Source organism: Oncorhynchus gorbuscha, linkage group LG24 (genome assembly GCF_021184085.1).
Source record: "Oncorhynchus gorbuscha isolate QuinsamMale2020 ecotype Even-year linkage group LG24, OgorEven_v1.0, whole genome shotgun sequence".
Classification (NCBI taxonomy): domain Eukaryota; kingdom Metazoa; phylum Chordata; class Actinopteri; order Salmoniformes; family Salmonidae; genus Oncorhynchus; species Oncorhynchus gorbuscha.
This window is the reverse complement of record NC_060196.1, coordinates 49,240,475-49,261,954: the sequence shown is the minus strand read 5'-3', so window position 1 is coordinate 49,261,954 and position 21,480 is coordinate 49,240,475. Positions and strand designations below refer to the sequence as shown.

At 45.2% G+C, this 21,480-nt stretch overlaps 1 protein-coding gene across 1 annotated transcript in view; it reads left to right on the top strand.

The window, feature by feature from the left end:
- Nucleotides 1-21,480, top strand: part of LOC124012261 (DNA-binding protein SATB1-like) — a 47,747-nt gene that overhangs the window by 13,873 nt on the left and 12,394 nt on the right. The window contains exons 6-7 of the mRNA XM_046325732.1: nucleotides 2,969-3,080; nucleotides 3,238-3,782. Coding sequence (XP_046181688.1) covers nucleotides 2,969-3,080; nucleotides 3,238-3,782 — 657 coding nt within the window. The remainder of the gene's footprint in view (nucleotides 1-2,968; nucleotides 3,081-3,237; nucleotides 3,783-21,480) is intronic.

The window sequence follows — 21,480 nt, the reverse complement described above, 5'->3', positions numbered from 1 at the left end:
TATGTACAGTATATAACATGCATTCTATTTAATAGACTGGGCCTCAGGCTAGCGTATGTACAGTATATAACATGCATTCTATTTAATAGACTGGGCCTCAGGCTAGCGTATGTACAGTATATAACATGCATTCTATTTAATAGACTGGGCCTCAGGCTAGCGTATGTACAGTATATAACATGCATTCTATTTAATAGACTGGGCCTCAGGCTAGCGTATGTACAGTATATAACATGCATTCTATTTAATAGACTGGGCCTCAGGCTAGCGTATGTACAGTATATAACATGCATTCTATTTAATAGACTGGGCCTCAGGCTAGCGTATGTACAGTATATAACATGCATTCTATTTAATAGACTGGGCCTCAGGCTAGCGTATGTACAGTATATAACATGCATTCTATTTAATAGACTGGGCCTCAGGCTAGCGTATGTACAGTATATAACATGCATTCTATTTAATAGACTGGGCCTCAGGACGTATGTACAGTATATAACATGCATTCTATTTAATAGACTGGGCCTCAGGCTAACGTATGTACAGTATATAACATGCATTCTATTTAATAGACTGGGCCTCAGGCTAGCGTATGTACAGTATATAACATGCATTCTATTTAATAGACTGGGCCTCAGGCTAGCGTATGTACAGTATATAACATGCATTCTATTTAATAGACTTCGTATGTACAGTATATAACATGCATTCTATTTAATAGACTGGGCCTCAGGCTAGCGTATGTACAGTATATAACATGCATTCTATTTAATAGACTGGGCCTCAGGCTAGCGTATGTACAGTATATAACATGCATTCTATTTAATAGACTGGGCCTCAGGCTCGTATGTACAGTATATAACATGCATTCTATTTAATAGACTGGGCCTCAGGCTAGCGTATGTACAGTATATAACATGCATTCTATTTAATAGACTGGGCCTCAGGCTAGCGTATGTATATAACATGCATTCTATTTAATAGATAACATGCATTCTATTTAATAGACTGGGCCTCAGGCTAGCGTATGTACAGTATATAACATGCATTCTATTTAATAGACTGGGCCTCAGGCTAGCGTATGTACAGTATATAACATGCATTCTATTTAATAGACTGGGCCTCAGGCTAGCGTATGTACAGTATATAACATGCATTCTATTTAATAGACTGGGCCTCAGGCTAGCGTATGTACAGTATATAACATGCATTCTATTTAATAGACTGGGCCTCAGGCTAGCGTATGTACAGTATATAACATGCATTCTATTTAATAGACTGGGCCTCAGGCTAGCGTATGTACAGTATATAACATGCATTCTATTTAATAGACTGGGCCTCAGGCTAGCGTATGTACAGTATATAACATGCATTCTATTTAATAGACTGGGCCTCAGGCTAGCGTATGTACAGTATATAACATGCATTCTATTTAATAGACTGGGCCTCAGGCTAGCGTATGTACAGTATATAACATGCATTCTATTTAATAGACTGGGCCTCAGGCTAGCGTATGTACAGTATATAACATGCATTCTATTTAATAGACTGGGCCTCAGGCTAGCGTATGTACAGTATATAACATGCATTCTATTTAATAGACTGGGCCTCAGGCTAGCGTATGTACAGTATATAACATGCATTCTATTTAATAGACTGGGCCTCAGGGCGTATGTACAGTATATAACATGCATTCTATTTAATAGACTGGGCCTCAGGCTAACGTATGTACAGTATATAACATGCATTCTATTTAATAGACTGGGCCTCAGGCTAGCGTATGTACAGTATATAACATGCATTCTATTTAATAGACTGGGCCTCAGGCTAGCGTATGTACAGTATATAACATGCATTCTATTTAATAGACTGGGCCTCAGGCATTCTATTTAATAGACTGGGCCTCAGGTATGTACAGTATATAACATGCATTCTATTTAATAGACTGGGCCTCAGGCTAGCGTATGTACAGTATATAACATGCATTCTATTTAATAGACTGGGCCTCAGGCTAGCGTATGTACAGTATATAACATGCATTCTATTTAATAGACTGGGCCTCAGGCTAGCGTATGTACAGTATATAACATGCATTCTATTTAATAGACTGGGCCTCAGGCTAGCGTATGTACAGTATATAACATGCATTCTATTTAATAGACTGGGCCTCAGGCTAGCGTATGTACAGTATATAACATGCATTCTATTTAATAGACTGGGCCTCAGGCTAGCGTATGTACAGTATATAACATGCATTCTATTTAATAGACTGGGCCTCAGGCTAGCGTATGTACAGTATATAACATGCATTCTATTTAATAGACTGGGCCTCAGGCTAGCGTATGTACAGTATATAACATGCATTCTATTTAATAGACTGGGCCTCAGGCTAGCGTATGTACAGTATATAACATGCATTCTATTTAATAGACTGGGCCTCAGGCTAGCGTATGTACAGTATATAACATGCATTCTATTTAATAGACTGGGCCTCAGGCTAGCGTATGTACAGTATATAACATGCATTCTATTTAATAGACTGGGCCTCAGGCTAGCGTATGTACAGTATATAACATGCATTCTATTTAATAGACTGGGCCTCAGGCTAGCGTATGTACAGTATATAACATGCATTCTATTTAATAGACTGGGCCTCAGGCTAGCGTATGTACAGTATATAACATGCATTCTATTTAATAGACTGGGCCTCAGGCTAGCGTATGTACAGTATATAACATGCATTCTATTTAATAGACTGGGCCTCAGGCTAGCGTATGTACAGTATATAACATGCATTCTATTTAATAGACTGGGCCTCAGGCTAGCGTATGTACAGTATATAACATGCATTCTATTTAATAGACTGGGCCTCAGGCTGCTGTGGTTTAGTATTCATAATACTTTTCCCTGCCACTGTTACGACTCCATCTTCTTCTATTTTTTTGTGTCTTTTGTCCCTCTCTCTCAGAGTATGATCTCCTCCATTGTTAACAGCACCTACTATGCAAATGTGTCGGCCTCCAAGTGCCACGAGTTTGGCCATTGGTATAAGCACTTCATGAATACCAAAGGCATCGTGGGTAAGACTACAGGGGGGATTAAAGGGGTAGTTCACTTATATTGATCCTCAATGCTAATGTTAGCAAATATTAGTTTTGACTATTGATATTTACTCCCCCTCTCATTTCTGTTTCTCTTCCTTCATCCCTCTCTCCACTATTCTTTTCCTCACTTCAGAGATTGACAGCTTCTCTGACCAATCTCAAACGAGCTCCACACACCCATCAACCAAACAATCATTCCCAGGCAGCACAGCCGAGCAGGTCTGCTCCTCACCCCTCCCCTTTCCTCACGGGGGTGCCACCCACACTTCTGGGCGTAGTTGTCTGGCCCCAAGTCTCTGCCCCCCGGGGCTGGTCCCCGCCCCCCTCAGCCCCCAGCTAGTCAGCCCCCAACAGATAGTCATGGCCCAGTTCCTCAACCAGCAGTATGCAGTCAGCCATATGCTAGCCCAGCAAAGCCTGTCTGTATCTGTTTCCACCTCCCCCCAGCAGTTCCTCAACCACCCCCCTGTGGGGAGGCCTCCCCCCTCCCTGGCCCTAGCCAAGGGCCTCGACCCCCCGCCCCAGGCTGGACCACCAGGACCCAGGTCTGGGTCCCAGAGCCAGGTGTGTGGACCATCAGACATCTCATGTGAGATCTACCAGTGGGTTAGAGAGGAGCTGAAGAGAGCAGGCATCTCCCAGGCGGTGTTTGCCCGTGTGGCCTTCAACAGGACCCAGGTAGGACACAGACAGGGAGATAGGGGTACTGTATGTATGGGACTGTGCTGTAAACTAAGGGTTATGGAGTAATTAGGGGGTGGGGTTAGTGAAGGACAGAGTGTTATGGTGTGTGTAAACTGTGTGCTGGTGTTATAGGACTGAGTGTGTGCGCGTGTGCATGGTGATTAGCTCTTGGCATGGCCTTTGCCGCATTGTCTGTTCTGTGTGTGTGTCTGTGTGTGTGTGTGAATACATGTGCTGGTGAATGTGTGTGTGTGTGTGCTCTGTCTGTCTGTGTGTGCGTGTGTGTGCCAGCTCTTCTCTGCAGTAGGAACTCATGCCAGCGGTGAAGCAGCTGCTGGGTCAGCTAGTCACTCTCCCTCAGTGAGTCCCTACCTCTCCCTCTCTAATCACTTACCCAGAGAGTCTCTACCTCTCCCTCTCTAATCACTTACCCAGAGAGTCTATACCTCTCCCTCTCTAATCACTTATCCAGAGAGCCTCTACCTCTCCCTCTCTAATCACTTCCCCAGAGAGTCTATACCTCTCCCTCTCTAATCACTTACCCAGAGAGTCTCTACCTCTCCCTCTCAAATCACTTACCCAGAGAGTCTCTACCTCTACCTCTCTAATCACTTCCCCAGAGAGCCTCTACCTCTCCCTCTCTAATCACTTCCCCAGAGAGTCTCTACCTCTCCCTCTCTAATCACTTACCCAGAGAGTCTCTACCTCTACCTCTCTAATCACTTCCCCAGAGAGTCTCTACCTCTCCCTCTCTAATCACTTCCCCAGAGAGTCTATACCTCTACCTCTCTAATCACTTACCCAGAGTCTCTACCTCTCCCTCTCTAATCACTTCCACAGAGAGTCTCTACCTCTCCCTCTCTAATCACTTCCCCAGAGAGTCTCTACCTCTCCCTCTCAAATCACTTACCCAGAGAGTCTCTACCTCTCCCTCTCGAATCACTTACCCAGAGAGTCTCTACCTCTCCCTCTCAAATCACTTACCCAGAGAGTCTCTACCTCTCCCTCTCTAATCACTTACCCAGAGAGTCTCTACCTCTACCTCTCTAATCACTTCCCCAGAGAGTCTCTACCTCTCCCTCTCTAATCACTTACCCAGAGTTCCTACCTCTCCCTCTCTAATCACTCTCCCTCAGAGAGTCCCTACCTCTCCCTCTCTAATCACTTACCCAGAGTTCCTACCTCTCCCTCTCTAATCACTTACCCAGAGTCTCTACCTCTCCCTCTCTAATAACTTACCCAGAGTTCCTACCTCTCCCTCTCTAATCACTTCCCCAGAGAGTCTCTACCTCTCCCTCTCTAATCACTTACCCAGAGTTCCTACCTCTCCCTCTCTAATCACTTACCCAGAGAGTCTCTACCTCTCCCTCTCTAATCACTTACCCAGAGAGTCTCTACATCTCTAATCACTTACCCAGAGAGTCCCTACCTCTCCCTCTCTAATCACTTACCCAGAGAGCCTCTCCCTCTCTAATCACTTACCCAGAGAGTCCCTACCTCACCCTCTCTAATCACTTACCCAGAGAGTCTCTACCTCTCCCTCTCTAATCACTTACCCAGAGAGTCTCCCCTCTCTAATCACTTACCTAGAGAGTCTCTACCTCTCCCTCTCTAATCACTTACCCAGAGAGTCTCTACCTCTCCCTCTCTAATCACTTACCCAGAGAGTCTCTACCTCTCCCGCTCTAATCTCTTACCCAGAGTCTCTACCTCTCCCTCTCTAATCACTTCCCTAGAGAGTCTCTACCTCTCCCTCTCTAATCACTTCCCCAGAGAGTCTCTACCTCTCCCTCTCGAATCACTTACCCAGAGAGTCTCTACCTCTCCCTCTCGAATCACTTACCCAGAGAGTCTCTACCTCTCCCTCTCGAATCACTTACCCAGAGAGTCTCTACCTCTCCCTCTCTAATCACTTACCCAGAGAGTCTCTACCTCTACCTCTAATCACTTACCCAGAGAGTCTCTACCTCTCCCTCTCTAATCACTTACCCAGAGAGTCTCTACCTCTACCTCTCTAATCACTTCCCAGAGAGTCTCTACCTCTACCTCTCTAATCACTTCCCCAGAGAGTCTCTACCTCTCCCTCTCTAATCACTTACCCAGAGTTCCTACCTCTCCCTCTCTAATCACTCTCCCTCAGAGAGTCCCTACCTCTCCCTCTCTAATCACTTACCCAGAGTCTCTACCTCTCCCTCTCTAATAACTTACCCAGAGTTCCTACCTCTCCCTCTCTAATCACTTCCCCAGAGAGTCTCTACCTCTCCCTCTCTAATCACTTACCCAGAGAGTTCCTACCTCTCCCTCTCTAATCACTTACCCAGAGAGTCTCTACTCTCCTCTCTAATCACTTACCCAGAGAGTCTCTACATCTCTAATCACTTACCCAGAGAGTCCCTACCTCTCCCTCTCTAATCACTTACCCAGAGAGTCTCTCCCTCTCTAATCACTTACCCAGAGAGTCCCTACCTCACCCTCTCTAATCACTTACCCAGAGAGTCTCTACCTCTCCCTCTCTAATCACTTACCCAGAGTCTCCCTCTCTAATCACTTACCTACAGAGTCTCTACCTCTCCCTCTCTAATCACTTACCCAGAGAGTCTCTACCTCTCCCTCTCTAATCACTTACCCAGAGAGTCTCCCTCTCTAATCACTTACCCAGAGAGTCTCTACCTCTCCCTCTCTAATCACTTACCCAGAGAGTCTCTACCTCTCCCTCTCGAATCACTTACCCAGAGAGTCTCTACCCTCCCTCTCAAATCACTTACCCAGAGAGTCTCTACCTCTCCTCTCTAATCACTTACCCAGAGAGTCTCTACCTCTACCTCTCTAATCACTTCCCCAGAGAGTCTCTACCTCTCCCTCTCTAATCACTTACCCAGAGTTCCTACCTCTCCCTCTCTAATCACTTCCCTCAGAGAGTCCCTACCTCTCCTCTCTAATCACTTACCCAGAGTTCCTACCTCTCCTCTCTAATCACTTACCCAGAGTCTCTACCTCTCCCTCTCTAATAACTTACCCAGAGTTCCTACCTCTCCCTCTCTAATCACTTCCCCAGAGAGTCTCTACCTCTCCCTCTCTAATCACTTACCCAGAGTTCCTACCTCTCCCTCTCTAATCACTTACCCAGAGAGTCTCTACCTCTCCCTCTCTAATCACTTACCCAGAGAGTCTCTACATCTCTAATCACTTACCCAGAGAGTCCCTACCTCTCCCTCTCTAATCACTTACCCAGAGAGCCTCTCTCCCTCTCTAATCACTTACCCAGAGAGTCCCTACCTCACCCTCTCTAATCACTTACCCAGAGAGTCTCTCTCTCCCTCTCTAATCACTTACCCAGAGAGTCTCCCTCTCTAATCACTTACCTAGAGAGTCTCTACCTCTCCCTCTCTAATCACTTACCCAGATCTACCTCTCCCTCTCTAATCACTTACACAGAGAGTCTCTACCTCTCCTCTCTAATCTCTTACCCAGAGTCTCTACCTCTCCCTCTCTAATCACTTCCCTAGAGAGTCTCTACCTCTCCCTCTCTAATCACTTCCCAGAGAGTCTCTACCTCTCCCTCTAATCACTTACCCAGAGAGTCTCTACCTCTCCCTCTAATCACTTACCCAGAGAGTCTCTACCTCTCCCTCTAATCACTTACCCAGAGAGTCTCTACCTCTCCTCTCTAATCACTTACCCAGAGAGTCTCTCTCTACCTCTCTAATCACTTACCCAGAGAGTCTCTAATTCCCTTCTAATCACTTACCCAGAGAGTCTCTTCTATCTAATCACTTCCCAGGAAACCTCTACCTCTCTAATCATTCCCAAAGCAAGTCTCCCTCTCTAATCACTTACCCAGAGTTCCTACCTCTCCCTCTCTAATCACTCTCCCTCAGAAAGTGAATACCTCTCCCATCTAATCACTTACCCAGAGTTCCTACCTCTCCCTCTCTAATCACTTACCCAGAGTCTCTACCTCTCCCTCTCTAATAACTTACCCAGAGTTCCTACCTCTCCCTCTCTAATCACTTCCCCAGAGAGTCTCTACCTCTCCCTCTCTAATCACTTACCCAGAGTTCCTACCTCTCCCTCTCTAATCACTTACCCAGAGAGTCTCTACCTCTCCCTCTCTAATCACTTACCCAAGAGTCTCTACATCTTAAAGGACCCAGAGTCCCTACCTCTCCCTCTCTAATCACTTACCCAGAGAGCCTCTCCCTCTCTAATCACTTACCCAGAGAGTCCCTACCTCACCCTCTCTAATCACTTACCCAGAGAGTCTCTTCTCCCTCTAATCACTTACCCAGAGTCTGCCCTCTCTAATCACTTACCTACAGAGTCTCTACCTCTCCCTCTCTAATCACACCCAGAGAGGAATTTCCCCCTAATCACTTACCCAGAGAGTCTTCCCTCTCTAAAACTTACCCAGAGAGTCTCTGGGGGAAATATGTATCTCTACCTCTCCCTCTCGAATCACTTACCCAGAGGTCTCTACCTCTCCCTCTCAAATCATTACCCAGAGAGTCTCTAGGAATCACTTACCCAGAGAGTCTAGAGTCTCTACCTCTCTAATCACTTACCCAGAGAGTCTCTACCTCTCCCTCTCTAATCACTTACCCAGAGTTCCTACCTCTCCCTCTCTAATCACTTACCCAGAGAGTCCCTACCTCTCCTCTCTAATCACTTACCCAGAGTTCCTACCTCTCCCTCTCTAATCACTTACCCAGAGTCTCTACCTCTCCCTCTCTAATAACTTACCCAGAGTTCCTACCTCTCCCTCTCTAATCACTTCCCCAGAGAGTCTCTACCTCTCCCTCTCTAATCACTTACCCAGAGTTCCTACCTCTCCCTCTCTAATCACTTACCCAGAGAGTCTCTACCTCTCCCTCTCTAATCACTTACCCAGAGAGTCTCTACATCTCTAATCACTTACCCAGAGAGTCCCTACCTCTCCCTCTCTAATCACTTACCCAGAGAGCCTCTCCCTCTCTAATCACTTACCCAGAGAGTCCCTACCTCACCCTCTCTAATCACTTACCCAGAGAGTCTCTACCTCTCCCTCTCTAATCACTTACCCAGAGAGTCTCCCTCTCTAATCACTTACCTAGAGAGTCCTCTCTAATCTAATCACTTACCCAGAGAGTCTCTACCTCTCCTCTCTAATCACTTACACAGAGAGTCTCTACCTCTCCCTCTCTAATCTCTTACCCAGAGTCTCTACCTCTCCCTCTCTAATCACTTCCCTAGAGAGTCTCTACCTCTCCCTCTCTAATCACTTCCCCAGAGAGTCTCTACCTCTCCCTCTCGAATCACTTACCCAGAGAGTCTCTACACTCCCTCTCGAATCACTTACCCAGAGAGTCTCTACCTCTCCCTCAGAATCACTTACCCAGAGAGTCTCTACCTCTCCCTCTCTAATCACTTACCCAGAGAGTCTCTACCTACCTCTCTAATCACTTACCCAGAGAGTCTCTACCTCTCCTCTCTAATCACTTACCCAGAGAGTCTCTACCTCTACCTCTCTAATCACTTCCCAGAGAGTCTCTACCTCTACCCTCTAATCACTTCCCCAGAGAGTCTCTACCTCTCCCTCTCTAATCACTTACCCAGAGTTCCTACCTGATCCCTCTCTAATCACTCTCCTCAGAGAGTCCCTACCTCTCCCTCTCTAATCACTTACCCAGAGTTCCTACCTCTCCCTCTCTAATCACTTACCCAGAGTCTCTACCTCTCCCTCTAATAACTTACCCAGAGTTCCTACCTCTCCCTCTCTAATCACTTCCCCAGAGAGTCTCTACCTCTCCCCTCTAATCACTTACCCAGAGTTCCTACCTCTCCCTCTCTAATCACTTACCCAGAGAGTCTCTACCTCTCCTCTCTAATCACTTACCCAGAGAGTCTCTACATCTCTAATCACTTACCCAGAGAGTCCCTACCTCTCCCTCTCTAATCACTTACCCAGAGAGCCTCTCCCTCTCTAATCACTTACCCAGAGAGTCCCTACCTCACCCTCTCTAATCACTTACCCAGAGAGTCTCTACCTCTCCCTCTCTAATCACTTACCCAGAGTCTCCCCAAGGATCTAATCACTTACCTACAGAGTCTCTACCTCTCCCTCTCTAATCACTTACCCAGAGAGTCTCTACCTCTCCCTCTCTAATCACTTACCCAGAGAGTCTCTCCCTCTCTAATCACTTACCCAGAGAGTCTCTACCCTCCCTCTCTAATCACTTACCCAGAGAGTCTCCCCTCTCTAATCACTTACCCAGAGAGTCTCTACTGACTCTAATCACTTACCCAGAGAGTCTCTACCTCTCCCTCTCTAATCACTTACCCAGAGAGTCTCTCCCTCTCTAATCACTTACCCAGAGTTCCTACCTCTCCTTCTCTAATCACTTACCCAGAGAGTCTCTACCTCTCCCTCTCTAATCACTTACCCAGAGAGTCTCTACCTCTACCTCTAATCACTTACCCAGAGAGTCTCTACCTCTCCCTCTCTAATCACTTACCCAGAGAGTCTCTACCTCTACCTCTCTAATCACTTCCCAGAGAGTCTCTATATCTAATCACTTCCCAGAGAGTCTCTACCTCTCCCTCTCTAATCACTTACCCAGAGTTCCTACCTCTCCCTCTCTAATCACTCTCCCTCAGAGAGTCCCTACCTCTCCCTCTCTAATCACTTACCCAGAGTTCCTACCTCTCCCTCTCTAATCACTTACCCAGAGTCTCTACCTCTCCCTCTCTAATAACTTACCCAGAGTTCCTACCTCTCCCTCTCTAATCACTTCCCCAGAGAGTCTCTACCTCTCCCTCTCTAATCACTTACCCAGAGTTCCTACCTCTCCCTCTCTAATCACTTACCCAGAGAGTCTCTACATCTCTAATCACTTACCCAGAGAGTCCCTACCTCTCCCTCTCTAATCACTTACCCAGAGAGCCTCTCCCTCTCTAATCACTTACCCAGAGAGTCCCTACCTCACCCTCTCTAATCACTTACCCAGAGAGTCTCTACCTCTCCCTCTCTAATCACTTACCCAGAGAGTCTCTACCTCTACCTCTCTAATCACTTACCCAGAGAGTCTCTACCTCTCCCTCTCTAATCACTTACCCAGAGAGTCTCTACCTCTACCTCTCTAATCACTTCCCAGAGAGTCTCTACCTCTACCTCTCTAATCACTTCCCCAGAGAGTCTCTACCTCTCCCTCTCTAATCACTTACCCAGAGTTCCTACCTCTCCCTCTCTAATCACTCTCCCTCAGAGAGTCCCTACCTCTCCCTCTCTAATCACTTACCCAGAGTTCCTACCTCTCCCTCTCTAATCACTTACCCAGAGTCTCTACCTCTCCCTCTCTAATAACTTACCCAGAGTTCCTACCTCTCCCTCTCTAATCACTTCCCCAGAGAGTCTCTACCTCTCCCTCTCTAATCACTTACCCAGAGTTCCTACCTCTCCCTCTCTAATCACTTACCCAGAGAGTCTCTACCTCTCCCTCTCTAATCACTTACCCAGAGAGTCTCTACATCTCTAATCACTTACCCAGAGAGTCCCTACCTCTCCCTCTCTAATCACTTACCCAGAGAGCCTCTCCCTCTCTAATCACTTACCCAGAGAGTCCCTACCTCACCCTCTCTAATCACTTACCCAGAGAGTCTCTACCTCTCCCTCTCTAATCACTTACCCAGAGTCTCCCCTCTAATCACTTACCTACAGAGTCTCTACCTCTCCCTCTCTAATCACTTACCCAGAGAGTCTCTACCTCTCCCTCTCTAATCTACCCAGAGAGTCTCTCCTTCTAATCACTTACCCAGAGAGTCTCTACCTCTCCCTCTCTAATCACTTACCCAGAGAGTCTCCCCCTCTCTAATCACTTACCCAGAGAGTCTCTACCTCTCCCTCTCTAATCACTTACCCAGAGAGTCTCTACCTCTCCCTCTCTAATCACTTACCCAGAGAGTCTCTCCCTCTCTAATCACTTACCCAGAGTTCCTACCTCTCCTTCTCCTAATCACTTACCCAGAGAGTCTCTACCTCTCCCTCTCTAATCACTTACCCAGAGAGTCTCTACCTCTACCTCTAATCACTTACCCAGAGAGTCTCTACCTCTCCCTCTCTAATCACTTACCCAGAGAGTCTCTACCTCTCCCTCTCTAATAACTTACCCAGAGTTCCTACCTCTCCCTCTCTAATCACTTCCCCAGAGAGTCTCTACCTCTCCCTCTCTAATCACTTACCCAGAGTTCCTACCTCTCCCTCTCTAATCACTTACCCAGAGAGTCTCTACCTCTCCCTCTCTAATCACTTACCCAGAGAGTCTCTACATCTCTAATCACTTACCCAGAGAGTCCCTACCTCTCCCTCTCTAATCACTTACCCAGAGAGCCTCTCCCTCTCTAATCACTTACCCAGAGAGTCCCTACCTCACCCTCTCTAATCACTTACCCAGAGAGTCTCTACCTCTCCCTCTCTAATCACTTACCCAGAGAGTCTCCCCTCTCTAATCACTTACCTAGAGAGTCTCTACCTCTCCCTCTCTAATCACTTACCCAGAGAGTCTCTACCTCTCCCTCTCTAATCACTTACACAGAGAGTCTCTACCTCTCCCTCTCTAATCTCTTACCCAGAGTCTCTACCTCTCCCTCTCTAATCACTTCCCTAGAGAGTCTCTACCTCTCCTCTCTAATCACTTCCCCAGAGAGTCTCTACCTCTCCCTCTCGAATCACTTACCCAGAGAGTCTCTACCTCTCCCTCTCGAATCACTTACCCAGAGAGTCTCTACCTCTCCCTCTCGAATCACTTACCCAGAGAGTCTCTACCTCTCCCTCTCTAATCACTTACCCAGAGAGTCTCTACCTCTACCTCTCTAATCACTTACCCAGAGAGTCTCTACCTCTCCCTCTCTAATCACTTACCCAGAGAGTCTCTACCTCTACCTCTCTAATCACTTCCCAGAGAGTCTCTACCTCTACCTCTCTAATCACTTCCCCAGAGAGTCTCTACCTCTCCTCTCTAATCACTTACCCAGAGTCTCTACCTCTCCCTCTCTAATCACTTAAGAGTTCCTACCTCTCCCTCTCTAATCACTCTCCCCTCAGAGAGTCCCTACCTCTCCCTCTCTAATCACACCCAGAGTTCCTACCTCTCCTCTCTAATCACTTACCCAGAGTCTCTACCTCTCCCTCTCTAATAACTTACCCAGAGTTCCTACCTCTCCCTCTCTAATCACTTCCCCAGAGAGTCTCTACCTCTCCTCTCTAATCACTTACCCAGAGTTCCTACCTCTCCCTCTCTAATCACTTACCCAGAGAGTCTCTACCTCTCCCTCTCTAATCACTTACCCAGAGAGTCTCTACATCTCTAATCACTTCCCAGAGAGTCCTACCTCTCCCTCTCTAATCACTTACCCAGAGAGCCTCTCCCTCTCTAATCACTTACCCAGAGTCCCTACCTCACCCTCTAATCACTTACCCAGAGAGTCTCTACCTCTCCCTCTCTAATCACTTACCCAGAGTCTCCCTCTCTAATCACTTACCTACAGAGTCTCTACCTCTCCTCTCTAATCACTTACCCAGAGAGTCTCTACCTCTCCCTCTCTAATCACTTACCCAGAGTCTCTACCTCTCCTCTCTAATCACTTACCCAGAGTCTCCCCTCTCTAATCACTTACCCAAGTCTCTACTCCCTCTCTAATCACTTACCCAGAGAGTCTCTACCTCTCCTCTCTAATCACTTACCCAGAGAGTCTCTCCCTCTCTAATCACTTACCCAGAGTTCCTACCTCTCCTTCTCTAATCACTTACCCAGAGAGTCTCTACCTCTCCCTTTCTAATCACTTACCCAGAGAGTCTCTCCCTCTCCCTCTCTAATCACTTACCCAGAGAGTCTCTCCCTCTCTAATCACTTACCCAGAGAGTCTCTCCCTCTCCCTCTCTAATCACTTACCCAGAGAGTCTCTCCCTCTCTAATCACTTACCCAGAGTTCCTACCTCTCCTTCTCTAATCACTTACCCAGAGTTCCTACCTCTCCCTCTCTAATCACTTACCCATAGTCTCTACCTCTCCCTTTCTAATCACTTACCCAGAGAGTCTCTCCTCTCTAATCACTTACCCAGAGAGTCTCTCCTCTCTAATCACTTCCCCAGAGAGTCTCTACCTCTCTAATCACTTACCCAGAGTTCACTCCTTCTCTAATCACTTACCCAGAGTTCCTACCTCTCCCTCTAATCACTTACCCAGAGTCTCTACCTCTCCCTTTCTAATCACTTACCCAGAGAGTCTCTCCCTCTCTAATCACTTACCCAGAGAGTCTCTCCCTCTCTAATCACTTACCCAGAGAGTCTCTACCTAGTCTAATCTACCCAGAGAGTCTCTACCTCTCTAATCACCCAGAGAGTCTCTACCCTCTAATCACTTACCCAGAGAGTCTCTACCTCTCTAATCACTTACCCGTAGAGTCAATTCAATTCAATTCAATTCAATGGCTTTATTGGCATGGGAAACATGTGTTAACATTGCCAAAGCAAGTGAGGTAGACAACATACAAAGTGAATATATAAAGTGAAAAACAACAAAAATGAATAGTAAACATTCACATACAGAAGTTTCAAAACAGTAAAGACATTACAAATGTCTCTATCTCTAATCATACTTCCCCATAGTATATAATGTACAAATAGTTAAAGGACACAAGATAAAATAAATAAGCATAAATATGGGTTGTATTTACAATGGTGTTTGTTCTTCACTGGTTGCCCTTTTCTCGTGGCAACGGGTCACAAATCTTGCTGCTGTGATGGCACACTGTGGAATTTCACCCAGTAGATATGGGAGTTTTTCAAAATTGGATTTGTTTTCGAATTCTTTGTGGATCTGTGTGATCTGGGGAAATATGTATCTCTAATATGGTCATACATTGGGCAGGAGGTTAGGAAGTGCAGGGAGGGAGAGGTAGAGTCTCTCTCTAATCACTTACCCAGAGAGTCTCTCCTCTCTAATCACTTACCCAGAGAGTCTCTACCTCTCCTCTCTAATCACTTACCCAGAGTCTCTCCCTCTCTAATCACTTACCCAGAGAGTCTCTACCTCTCCTCTCTAATCACTTACCCAGAGAGTCTCTCCTCTCTAATCCTTACCCAGAGAGTCTCTACCTCTCCCTCTCTAATCACTTACCCAGAGTTCTACCTCTCCTCTCTAATCACTTACCCAGAGAGTCTCTACCTCTCCCTCTCTAATCACTTACCCAGAGAGTCTCTACCTCTCCCTCTCTAATCACTTACCCAGAGAGTCTCTACCTCTCCCTCTCTAATCACTTACCCAGAGTCTCTACCTCTCCCTCTCTAATCACACATCCACAGAGAGTCCCTACCTCTCCCTCTCTAATCACGATTCCCCAGAGTCTCTACCTCTACCTCTCTAATCACGATTCCCCAGAGTCTCTACCTCTACCTCTCTAATCACGATTCCCCAGAGTCTCTACCTCTACCTCTCTAATCTAGATTCCCCAGTCTTTACCTCTCTAATCACACTTCCCCAGAGAGTCTCTACCTTCAGGAAAATCAGGAACCAATACACGCAGTCAGTCAGGAAAGCAAAGGCCAGCTTCTTCAGGCAGAAATTTGCATCATGTAGCTCCAACTCCAAAAAGTTCTGGGACACTGTGAAGTCCATGGAGAACAAGAGCATCTCCTCCCAGCTGCCCACTGCACTGAGGCTAGGTAACACGGTCACCACCGATAAATCCATGATTATCGAAAACATCAACAAGCATTTCTCAGCGGCTGGCCATGCCTTCCTCCTGGCTACTCCAACCTCGGCCAACAGCCCCCCCACGCAGCTACTCGCCCAAGCCTCTCCAGGTTCTCCTTTACCCAAATCCAGATTGCAGATGTTCTGAAAGAGCTGCAAAACCTGGACCCGTACAAATCAGCTGGGCTTGACAATCTGGACCCTCTATTTCTGAAACTCTCCGCCGCCATTGTCGCAACCCCTATTACCAGCCTGTTCAACCTCTCTTTCGTATCGTCCGAGATCCCCAAGGATTGGAAAGCTTGCAGTCATCCCCCTCTTCAAAGGGGGGAACACCCTGGACCCAAACTGTTACAGACCTATATCCATCCTGCCCTGCCTATCTAAGGTCTTGAAAGCCAAGACAACAAACAGGTCACTGACCATCTCGAATCCCACCGTACCTTCTCCGCTGTGCAATCTGGTTTCCGAGCCGGTCACGGGTGCACCTCAGCCACGCTCAAGGTACTAAACGATATCATAACCGCCATCGATAAAAGAAAGTACTGTGCAGCCGTCTTCATCGACCTCGGTTTTTCTGATGACTGCCTTGCCAGGTTCACCAACTACTTTGCAGATAGAGTTCAGTGTGTCAAATCGGAGGACATGTTGTCTGGTCCTCTGGCAGTCTCTATGGGGGTGCCACAGGGTTCAATTCTCGGGCCGACTCTTTCCTCTGTATATATCAATGATGTTGCTCTTGCTGCGGACGATTCCCTGATCCACCTCTACGCAGACGACACTATTCTGTATACTTCCGGCCCGTCCTTGGACACTGTGCTATCTAACCTCCAAATGAGCTTCAATGCCATACAACACTCCTTCCGTGGCCTCCAACTGCTCTTAAACGCTAGTAAAACCAAATGCATGCTTTTCAACCGTTCGCTGCATGCACCCGCACGCCCGACTAGCATCACCACCCTGGATGGTTCCTACCTAGAATATGTGGACATCTATAAGTACCTAGGTGTCTGGCTAGACTGTAAACTCTCCTTCCAGACTCATATCAAACATCTCCAATCTAAAATCAAATCTAAAGTCGGCTTTCTATTCCGCAACAAAGCCTACTTCACTCACGCCGCCAAACTTAGCCTAGTAAAACTGACTATCCTACCGATCCTCGTCTTCGGCGATGTCATCTACAAAATAGCTTCCAACACTCTACTCAGCAAACTGGATGCAGTTTATCACAGTGCCATCCGTTTTGTTACTAAAGCATCTTTACCACCCACCACTGCGACCTGTATGCTCTAACCGGCTGGCCCTCGCTACATATTCGTTGCCAGACCCACTGGCTCCAGGTGATCAACAAGTCCATGCTAGGTAAAGCTCTGCCTTATCTCAGTTCACTGGTAATGGCAACACCCACTCGTAGCACGCGCTCCAGCAGGTGTATTACTGATCATTAAAGCCAACACCCAATTTTACCTACCTCTTCCCCATACGGTTTATATTTATTTACTTTTCTGCTCTTTTGCACACCAATATCTCTACCTGTACATGACCATCTGATCATTTATCACTCCAGTGTTAATCTGCAAAATTTAATTATTCGCCTACCTCCTCATGCCTTTTGCACACAATGTATATAGACTCTCTTTTTTTTTTTTCTACTGTGTTATTGACTTGTTAATTGTTTACTCCATGTGTAACTCTGAGTTGTCTGTTCACACTGCTATCCTTTATCTTGGCCAGGTCGCAGTTGCAAATGAGAACTTGTTCTCAACAAGCCTTCCTGGTTAAATAAAGGTGAAATAAAAAAATAAAAAAATACCTTCCTCTCTAATCACACTTCTCATATTATCATTCTAATCACAATTATCCTGAGTCTCTAGGGTCCCTCTCTAATCACACCTCCCCAGAGAGTCTTTACCTCTCTATTCAAACTTCCCAAGATTCTTACCTCTCCATCTCTAACCACACTTCCCCAGAGAGTCTACCTTTCCCTCTCTAATCACAGTCCCCAGAGTTTCTACCTCTCTATTCAAACTTCCCAAGATTACCTCTCCATCTCTAACCACACTTCCCCAGAGAGTCTACCTTTCCCTCTCTAATCACACGTCCCCAGAGTTTCTACCTCTCTATTCACACTTCCCCATAGTCTCTACCTCTCCTCTCTAATCACACTTCCCCATAGTCTCTATTCCTCTCTAATCACACGTCCCCATAGTCTCTACCTCTCCTCTGATTCACACTTCCCCATAGTCTCTACCTCTCCTCTCTAATCACACTTCCCCATAGTCTCTACCTCTCCTCTCTAATTACACGTCCCCAGAGTCTATTCACACTTTAGTCTCTAGTCTGATTAATGTTATAGTCTCTACCTTAGGGTCTAATCACACGTCCCCATAGTCTCTAATGTTCTATTACACTTCCCCATAGTCTCTACATCTCCTGATTAATCACACTTCCCCATAGTCTCTACCTCTCCTCTCTAATCACACGTCCCCATAGTCTCTAGTCTGATCTAATCACACTTCCCCATAGTCTCTACCTCTCCTCTCTAATTACACGTCCCCAGAGTTTCTACCTCTCTATTCACACTTCCCCATAGTCTCTACCTCTCCTCTCTAATCACACTTCCCCATAGTCTCTACCTCTCCTCTCTAATCACACGTCCCCATAGTCTCTACCTCAGTGTGATTAATTTAGAGTTCTAGGTTCCTCTCTAATCACACTTCCCCAGTCTGTGATTAATCACACGTCCCCATAGTCTCTACCTCTCCTCTCTAATCACACTTCCACAGTCTCTCCTCTCCCTCTGTTTCTTCCATCCCTCCATTATGCTTTTCATCTCTCTATCACTCTCTGTCCATTACATCTACTCTCTCTATATCTTCTTAGGGTTGTCCATCACTTACTATCTTCCTTTGTTTTATATTTCCTATATGAATTTCCAGGGTTATCTGTATCCAACTTCATGACATCTCCATTTGACAGGTCTATCCCTTGTTTTTCTCATTTCATTTAAATCTTTCTCCTTTCCCCATTTCATCCCTCCCTCCCTCCCTCTCTGTCTATCCTGTCTATCCTGTCTGCTCCTGCAGTTAGAAGGCACTCACATTAATGGCTTCGAGAGAGTTAGCCCACTGTTACTATTACCGTCATTATCACCAGCATCATCATGGGTGTCATTATAGCAGTGATCAAAGATTAATTATAGCCACCTGCCCCGCATTTCTCTGTCAGTGTGACAATGCTTACAGGTAGAAGGGGGGCAGAGGAAGGAATTAACCTGGGCAAGGTTAGAGTTAGAGTGGATGGGGCTTGGAGTGTAAAGATTTATTAGAGTTGAAGGCTTAATAGCTAGGGGGTTGTGTGAGGATTAGGGGGTTAGATTAGAGGGGTATAGTCCTAACAAAATGACATATATTTTGGGTGGGAGGGAGGGCAGGTTAGAGTCCCATTGTATGGAAGAGTGAGTGATGCTTAGAGCAGGAGCTGACAGATAACAACTTAATAAGGGACTAATCCATTTATTAGCAGTGCTTTAGAAGGTGTCTGGAATTGGTCATCTGCTATGTTGACTCCAGCACTGTAAAGGGAAAACACTCCCTGTGAGGACGTGTGCTGTCTGGGTGGGTGTGAGTCTCTATGTTCAGAGGTTATCCTAGTCTAGACTAATGGACTTCAGACAGTTTTAGTATGAAACTTGCAGGTTGACGTTTATTCGCTTTTTTAATGTTAGAGTTAGACATTAGGGTTAGCAGTGTGATTAATGTTAGAGTTAAGGTTAGGGTTAGCAGTGTGATTAATGTTAGAGTTAGACATTAGGGTTAGCAGTGTGATTAATGTTAGAGTTAAGGTTAGGGTTAGCAGTGTGATTAATGTTAGAGTTAGACATTAGGGTTAGCAGTGTGATTAATGTTAGAGTTAAGGTTAGGGTTAGCAGTGTGATTAATGTTAGAGTTAAGGATAGGGTTAGCAGTGTGATTAATGTTAGAGTTAAGGTTAGGGTTAGCAGTGTGATTAATGTTAGAGTTAAGGTTAGGGTTAACAGTGTGATTAATGTTAGAGTTAGACATTAGGGTTAACAGTGTGATTAATGTTAGAGTTAAGGTTAGGGTTAGCAGTGTGATTAATGTTAGAGTTAAGGTTAGGCTTAGCAGTGTGATTAATGTTAGAGTTAAGGTTAGGGTTAGCAGTGTGATTAATGTTAGAGTTAAGGTTAGGGTTAGCAGTGTGATTAATGTTAGAGTTAAGGTTAGGGTTAGCAGTGTGATTAATGTTAGAGTTAAGGTTAGGGTTAGCAGTGTGATTAATGTTAGAGTTAAGGTTAGGGTTAGCAGTGTGATTAATGTTAGAGTTAAGGTTAGGGTTAGCAGTGTGATTAATGTTAGAGTTAAGGTTAGGGTTAGCAGTGTGATTAATGTTAGAGTTAAGGTTAGGGTTAGCAGTGTGATTAATGTTAGAGTTAAGGTTAGGGTTAGCAGTGTGATTAATGTTAGAGTTAAGGATAGGGTTAGCAGTGTGATTAATGTTAGAGTTAAGGTTAGGGTTAGCAGTGTGATTAATGTTAGAGTTAAGGTTAGGGTTAACAGTGTGATTAATGTTAGAGTTAAGGTTAGGGTTAGCAGTGTGATTAATGTTAGAGTTAAGGTTAGGGTTAGCAGTGTGATTAATGTTAGAGTTAAGGTTAGGGTTAGCAGTGTGATTAATGTTAGAGTTAAGGATAGGGTTAGCAGTGTGATTAATGTTAGAGTTAAGGATAGGGTTAGCAGTGTGATTAATGTTAGAGTTAAGGTTAGGGTTAACAGTGTGATTAATGTTAGAGTTAGACATTAGGGTTAACAGTGTGATTAATGTTAGAGTTAAGGTTAGGGTTAGCAGTGTGATTAATGTTAGAGTTAAGGTTAGGGTTAGCAGTGTGATTAATGTTAGAGTTAAGGTTAGGGTTAGCAGTGTGATTAATGTTAGAGTTAAGGTTAGGGTTAGCAGTGTGATTAATGTTAGAGTTAAGGTTAGGGTTAGCAGTGTGATTAATGTTAGAGTTAAGGTTAGGCTTAGCAGTGTGATTAATGTTAGAGTTAAGGTTAGGGTTAGCAGTGTGATTAATGTTAGAGTTAAGGATAGGGTTAGCAGTGTGATTAATGTTAGAGTTAAGGTTAGGGTTAGCAGTGTGATTAATGTTAGAGTTAGACATTAGGGTTAGCAGTGTGATTAATGTTAGAGTTAAGGTTAGGGTTAGCAGTGTGATTAATGTTAGAGTTAAGGTTAGGGTTAGCAGTGTGATTAATGTTAGAGTTAAGGTTAGGCTTAGCAGTGTGATTAATGTTAGAGTTAAGGTTAGGGTTAGCAGTGTGATTAATGTTAGAGTTAAGGTTAGGGTTAGCAGTGTGATTAATGTTAGAGTTAAGGTTAGGGTTAGCAGTGTGATTAATGTTAGAGTTAAGGTTAGGGTTAGCAGTGTGATTAATGTTAGAGTTAAGGTTAGGGTTAGCAGTGTGATTAATGTTAGAGTTAAGGTTAGGGTTAGCAGTGTGATTAATGTTAGAGTTAAGGTTAGGGTTAGCAGTGTGATTAATGTTAGAGTTAAGGTTAGGGTTAGCAGTGTGATTAATGTTAGAGTTAAGGTTAGGGTTAGCAGTGTGATTAATGTTAGAGTTAAGGATAGGGTTAGCAGTGTGATTAATGTTAGAGTTAAGGTTAGGGTTAGCAGTGTGATTAATGTTAGAGTTAAGGTTAGGGTTAGCAGTGTGATTAATGTTAGAGTTAAGGTTAGGGTTAGCAGTGTGATTAATGTTAGAGTTAAGGTTAGGGTTAGCAGTGTGATTAATGTTAGAGTTAGACATTAGGGTTAGCAGTGTGATTAATGTTAGAGTTAAGGTTAGGGTTAGCAGTGTGATTAATGTTAGAGTTAAGGTTAGGGTTAGCAGTGTGATTAATGTTAGAGTTAAGGTTAGGGTTAGCAGTGTGATTAATGTTAG